Source organism: Tripterygium wilfordii, chromosome 13 (genome assembly GCF_013401445.1).
Source record: "Tripterygium wilfordii isolate XIE 37 chromosome 13, ASM1340144v1, whole genome shotgun sequence".
Taxonomy (NCBI): domain Eukaryota; kingdom Viridiplantae; phylum Streptophyta; class Magnoliopsida; order Celastrales; family Celastraceae; genus Tripterygium; species Tripterygium wilfordii.
The window spans coordinates 8,538,103-8,545,082 of record NC_052244.1 but is presented as its reverse complement, the minus strand read 5'-3'; the positions used below and the strand labels follow the sequence as shown (position 1 = coordinate 8,545,082).

At 40.9% G+C, this 6,980-nt stretch overlaps 1 protein-coding gene and 1 pseudogene across 1 annotated transcript; one reads left to right on the top strand and one right to left on the bottom strand.

Moving 5' to 3' along the window:
- Positions 1-1,547: 1,547 nt before the first annotated feature.
- LOC120013988 lies at positions 1,548-1,648 on the top strand (annotated as a pseudogene).
- A 4,027-nt stretch (positions 1,649-5,675) lies between these two features.
- On the bottom strand, positions 5,676-6,298 carry LOC120012517. The gene is made up of 3 exons (XM_038863948.1): positions 6,226-6,298; positions 5,979-6,178; positions 5,676-5,906 (listed from the first exon to the last, which is right to left on the bottom strand). The coding sequence occupies exons 1-3, from the start codon at positions 6,296-6,298 to the stop codon at positions 5,676-5,678; spliced, it is 504 nt and encodes a 167-aa protein (XP_038719876.1).
- Between the last annotated feature and the right edge of the window lie 682 nt (positions 6,299-6,980).

The following is a 6,980-nucleotide window of genomic DNA, read 5'->3' as shown; positions in this document are numbered from 1 at the left end:
TCTTTCACTATGCCAAGAGGGTACTTGATTGATCTATCTGCCATTTGCAAAGATACTGTGGTTGGACTTCTCCTTCATCCCAATTTGCTTGGCAATCGATAATGACATCAAATTTATGCTAGCTCCAAGATCACACAAAGATCTCTCAATTAAGGTGTTTCCAATGGTGCACGAGATTGTGAAACTTCCCGAATCATCTTGCTTGATTGAGAGCTTTCTTTGAACAATGACACTGCATTCTTCGGTCAATTGTATCTTTTCATGCTCTTTGAGATTTTGCTTCTTGGATAGGATGTCTTTCAAGAATTTAGCATAGCAAGGAATTTGCTCCAAGGCCTCAGAAAAGGGAAGGTTCATTTGAAGCTTTCTGAATACCTCTAAAAACTTGGAGAATTGCTCATCATTTTTCTTGGAGCTCTTTAACCTTTGAGGAAATGGAATTGGAGACACATAGGCTTTCACAGGAGGAGCTGGAAATGAGCTATCTGGCCAATCTAATTCCACAGCATAGCGGGTAGGCATATCTTTCTCATTGCTACACTCATCCACTTTTATTGGAAATGGCCAATCGATCGGTTTGGCTCCGATCAATCAAATTTCGCATCGGGTGAATTTTCATCAAAAGGGTCCGATCGATCGAAATTAGCTTCTGGATAGTTTTCAACTTCTGTCTCCCTTATTTTCCTACACTTCTCCTCCTCCTGCAAAATTGTCGCTTTTTGGCATCTAGATCAACAATATTTTTAACCACAGTTCCTCTCCTAAGAGTAATGGAAAAACATTGTTCATTGCCTTTAGGATTTACTTCCAGTTAACTAGGCAACCACCCTTCTCCCTCGATGAGAGGGCATTAGCAAGTTGCCCCATTTGCACCTCAAGATTCCTTATAGAAGCTCCTTGATTTTGAGAAATAGTGGATTGATTTTGCAAGGCAAGATCTGTCTTTCTCATATAATGGGAAGTTTGAGTTGTAAGAGCTTTAAGACCTCCAGCTAGTTTACCAAGAATCTCATCAAGATCCCGCTTATTCTCTTGGGTTGCACTTGATGTTGAGGATTTTGCACATTTTAAGTATTGCTCCAAGAGAAGTTAGGATGATTCCTAAATCCTGGATTGCAGAAATTGGAATAAGGATCATTGTAGGGTCGATTAAAGTTGCCTCCACCAATGACTTTCACTTGTTCACTAGAGTTAGATGAAGAAACAATCAGACACTCCCCGTAGGATGGCGTCCACAACAATAATCGTAAGAAATGTAGGAAGGTGTGTTTTGTATAATATATACCCCTTGAGCTTGATTTAGTGTCAATGCATCAATCTTTTTAGCCATAATAGTCAGGGTAGACATTCATCATCTCTATAACTTCATGCTTTGGGTTCCTCCTCACCGAGGACCAAGAGTTCGTGGTCTTGGCCACTTTATCAAGTAATTCCCCCGCCTCATCTTGATTTTTAGTCATAAATGAACCTCTGACAGCTGCATCAATAGTTTCCGTGGTGTGCATACTCAGCCATCATAAAAGACTTGATACACCACCTATTCTGGAAGTCCATGGTTTGGGCAACTTCTAATAATGCCTTTAAAGCGCTCCCAAGCCTCATAAGATGATTCAAGATCTTTTTGAGCAAAGGACATTATATCTGCACTAATTTGTTCTGCCCTGGCCGAAGGAAAGAATTTTGTCAAGAATTGCTCCGACATCTCCCAAGTGGTGATAGAATTGGAAGGTAAGGACATCAACCACCCCTTGGCCTTGTCCTTTAAAGAGAATGGGAATAACCTCAATAAAATAGCATCCCCTGAAGCTCCGTTAATCCCAAAAGTAGTGCACACATGCAAGAAAGAGCGAAGATGAACATTGGGCTCTTCACTAGGAAGACCATAGAAAACCATAGAATTAGACATAATGTTGATGATAGCTGGCCTAATCTCAAAATTAGAGACATTGATGGGAGGATATCGGATACTTGAAGGAGATGTATCCCAAGTAGGCCTAGCAAAATCCACAGGAGAGCAAGGATCAAATTGCCTAGGAGGGTTTTCATTCTCTTCGCCACCGTTTCTTCCATTAGCACCTCTACCATTGCCATTGCCTTCATTCACAATTAAGCCCCTACCGGACTCACCAACATTCCTCCTTGCTAAATTGTCTCCCATACCTTCCACTAGATTATTACTATGCTTCCGCCTAAGATTGCGAATTGTCCTCTCAATTTCCAAATCCAAATTAATCAATTCCGAATTGAGAGTCTGTCTCCCTAAGCTCATGCAAGAGAAAGAATTTTTGTAAGAAAATAAATACCAATTAGCCCAATTGAAAACCTAATTTGACACAAACCAATTGCCTCAATACCAGACAACGGCACCCCAAAAACTTGATATGGATTTAATTGCAAGCACACAAATCGCATAAGTAATAAAATGATGAGAGAGTATCGTTTCACTAGGGATGTGTTGGCAATCAAAATCAATGTCAAAACAAGCAATAACTATGTAAATTGGGGAAAAGGAATCGTGGTTGGTTTAGTTTTTAACTACTAAATCAAAGAGTAAAGAGCAATTAAGAAAGAAATTAAGAGAACACAATTCAACACAAATGAAAACCAAGGATGGATAGCACTAGGGTACTTAATTTCACCGCACCTTATCCAATTCAACTCACTTGGTCCCTTAATCCCTAGTTACTATCTCTCAATTGACAATTGGTTTCCCTTCCCTCTCCAATGTTCCATTCCTGGATACACCAAAAGTGTCTCTATCTCTAACCCCTGTTATTCCTAACATTCGAGTTCAAGAGACAAAAACCCATTAAGATTTGTGGAATAACTATGTAGCGATTGCATAGGTCATGCCCCTATTCCTATGGTTCATGCAACCTATGATGCTTATGGTAAAAGGCAAATCCTAGATATCTCCTTCCGGTCTCAATCTAGACAACGAATCAATTGAATGATGGCCAAACATCCAAAGCATTAAGCACACCCATAAACAATCAATAAGAGATAGAAATCAAGAAATAAGGAAACCAAATTCATTGAATCATCAAGTTTTGGCTACACTAAGACCCTAGCTAGAGAATATAGCACTCATGGCAAGTAAATACGTCATCAAATGAAATATGACAGTCATTGAATACAAGATAGAGAATAAATAAGAGAAAATCCTTGAGATCCCCTTTGTCTTGCTCCAATGGCTGTTGTCAAGAGAGAAAGCTTTAATCCTAGCCTTCAAGTGTGTGAGTCCCCCTCAAAACCCTAAAAATGACTCTTTTATACTCCCTTGAGGATCTCTAGACTGTTTCTAGTATAAGCTGGTGTCGTTTTGAGTCGGTCTCACAAGAGTTTAGGGCATCTTTGGGCATTTGGACAACCTAAAATCGTGACTGTTGAGCTGGTCTGATCAATCGGAGCTGAGGTTCGATTGATCGGAGTTTCTCTTGGGTAAATACTGAAGTAACACTGGCCGATCAATTGGATTTGGGGTCCGATCGATCGGCCCAACTCTCTGTCAATTTCTGTCACGCCCCTCTCTCCTAAGGTATACTGAAGTGCACCTACACCCACAAGGATATGACTGGCAGGGGACACCCCATCCCCCAAACCGATTCCCAACCCAAATAAGTAAACCAAATATAATAAATATAGTAATAACTCCTGAAACATAACGTGGAAACAGTCTTGTCTTCAGAATACCATATACATAACCACTGAAACCATCGAAGTACAAACACAACAGCGGAATAATAAAACATATCTACCTGATGCCAAATTGAGTAATAAAGTGGTACATACAAGGTCTAATACCAAAACCCCACACCCTGCTAAGTGAGTCAGCTCGAGGCTACACATCAGCTCATGCATCCCATCATCGACCGCCATCATCGACGTCTAACTTACCTGAAAGGGAATAAAGAGAAAGGGGTGAGCCATAAAGCTCTGTAGGATATAGAAGGGGAACACTGATATCAAACATAGAATCAAGGAACAATACGTGAATAAGAAGTATAATACGAATGTCAACAAACAATAATCCAACCAAACAGTATGGAAGTTGATATAGCTATACAATCACATAACCACACACCGCAGTCTCCAATAATCCATAATTAAATACTCAATATAGAGTATAATAAATCCACTCCAACTTCATAAACCCAAACCCTTGATCCCAAATCATTAACCCATAATCCATAATCCATAATCCACCCCTGAATCCACCCTAATCCCCGTAGAGTGTCTCCTAGTCCAGGTCCACACCGAAACTAGATAAGGATCGGGAATCTTGATAGCATAGCCTACACCAGAGGGTGTCCCTAGTGATGCACCTCACCTCAGACGGTCTATAGGTACGTACGCGACCTATTGTATATTGAGCTCCTATATGGGCCCCATAATCTACATAAACCACTCCAAATCCTCTCACTTCTAACAATAAACACATACATGTGAAGTGGAACCCACCGCGAAAGGTGGCCCCACAGAAGACTAAGCCCACGAAGGTGTGACTAGTCCAAAACACAAGCCAGAAAACAATATCAACAATAAGAAGCATTTAAGCAATGATACTCAACTAGGAATGTTTAAAGTGTTTAAACAAGTCATATTTCTACCCCCAGAAACTGATAGAACCACAATATAACAAGAGTCCGTGAAACCAGAACTCTCGAATCATATGCAAGAGATACGAAAACCCTACCTGGGAATCAGGACGCAAATGCAACGTACGCGTCTCCTAACTCTAAAAGTCAACTTGCTCCAAATCAAACTCGAAATCACCGTCTACATCGAGAAACACGACATACGAAAATACAGTTAAAATACATTCGGTCAAAGGTCAAACAGTGTCAAACCGGGTCAAACAATGTTAAACCGAGTCAAATAGTGTCAAACCGAGTCAAATAGTGTCAAACTGGGTCAAACATCAGTCAATCGAGTCAACTCGCCCGAACTCGGCCAATGGTGTTATTGGCGATCCGGCTACCGAAACCAACCAAATCCTACACCAAATTGAAGAGCTTGAAGAGACGAACTCATATGTACCAAAATTGGTTCATACCGTCGTCGGAATCGGCCAAATCGACCAAGGGAACCCACGGTGGCCGCGAACTTCGATCGCTGATTTCTCTTCCACCGCAACTTCGTTCAACGTGTTTTCACCAGGGTTATGCTCGCCTCATCGCTGTGCTCCATTTGGTACCAGCCGTGACCACTACCGTCGCTAGAATTGAAAAATCACCGATGACCCTCGTGTAAGAGAGAAAACTCGTGTGAGAGAGAAGATTATGAAAGAGGGTGTTTTTGCAAATAGTGAAAAAATTTGTGTATTTAAATAATTAAAACTTTTAACTGTAGCCCCTGTGGTTTTACAAAAATGTCATTCCCAAAATTTTTTATTCCTAAAAATCCATTAAACTTTGAAAATCCATAATAAATTCAATTTAAATCCGATTTGAGTAATGCGCCAAAATTTCTTTTTAAAAATCCTCCATTTAAGAAAAATATTTCCATATTTTTAACTTAATTTAATTTTTATTATCTCAAAATTCCGATTCATGGTTATCGAGGTTCACCCCACCTCAATCAACGCATCAAAATACCATATATAGTGTATAATCGCGTCAGGATATTACATCCTCCCCCTTAAGAAAATTTCGTCCCCGAAATTAAAGTCATACCTAGGTAGTGAATAACTCTAGGTATCTAGCTCGCAAGTCAGACTCCAACTCCCAGGTCGCCTCCCCAGCTCCATAATGCTGCCATATCACCTTGACTAAGGATATGGTCTTCAATATTAGTCGTCTCTCCTGTCTATCCGCAATCCTGGTAGGAAGTGTCTCAAAAGTAGCGTCCTCACCAATCTCCAAGGTAGACCAATCAAATATATGAGAAGAATCCCTATGGTATCTCTGTAGCATAGACACATGAAATACATCATGTACCCATAACAATTGTGGTGGTAATGCTAATCAATAAGCTACCGTCCCCACTCTCTCCAAAATCTCAAATGGTTCTATAAACCTCGAAGCTAACTTCCCTGCTCTCCCAAATCTCTGTACCCCTCGCTTCGGACTAACCCTCAAAAACACGTGATCCTCCTCTTGAAACTCTAGAGGTCTACTTCTCCTATCCGTGTAACTCTTCTGATGTGATTGAGTTGTCAGAAGTCGTCGCCCAATCACTGTCACCACCTCAGTAGTCTACTGCACCATCTCTGGACCTAATGACGGTTTGTCTTCAATCTTTGACCAGCACAACAATTATCTACAAGGTCTCCTATATAATGCCCATACGGTGCCATCTGAATACTGCTTTGGTAGCTATTATTATACACAAACTCCACTAAAGGAATATGAATCTCCCAGTCTCCTCGAAAGTCTATCACACAAGCCCGAAGCATATCCTCCAGAATCTGAATAGTCCACTCACTCTGCCCAACAGTCTAAGGATGAAAAGCTATACCGAAGTTCAATTTCATCCCCAGAGCATCCTAAAAACTGCCCCAAAACGTTGAAGTAAATCTAGGATCCCGATCAGACACAATGGTCATTGGTACTCCATGCAGTCGAACTATCTCCGATACATATAATCTAGTCAATGACTCAATAGGATTCGTCTGACGAATAGGCATAAAATGAGCTGTCTTCGTCAATCGATCAACAACAACCCAAACTACATCATGTCTCCGCTAAGTCAAAGGCAAACTCATTACAAAATCCACAGTGAGATGCTCCCACTTCCACTCAGGTAATGGAAGTGGCTATAACAATCCTACGGGTCGTCGATGTTCTGCCTTTATCTGCTGACAGGTAAGACATCTAGTCACGGTCTGTGCAATATCTCTCTTCATGCCACTCCACCAATATTATCTCCGTAAATCTCGATACATCTTGGTAGCACCAGGATGCATTGCAAACTCAATGGCCTCCTGAAGTATCTCCTCCCGTAGCTCTGTATCCGCTGGAACTACTAACCTGCCTCAA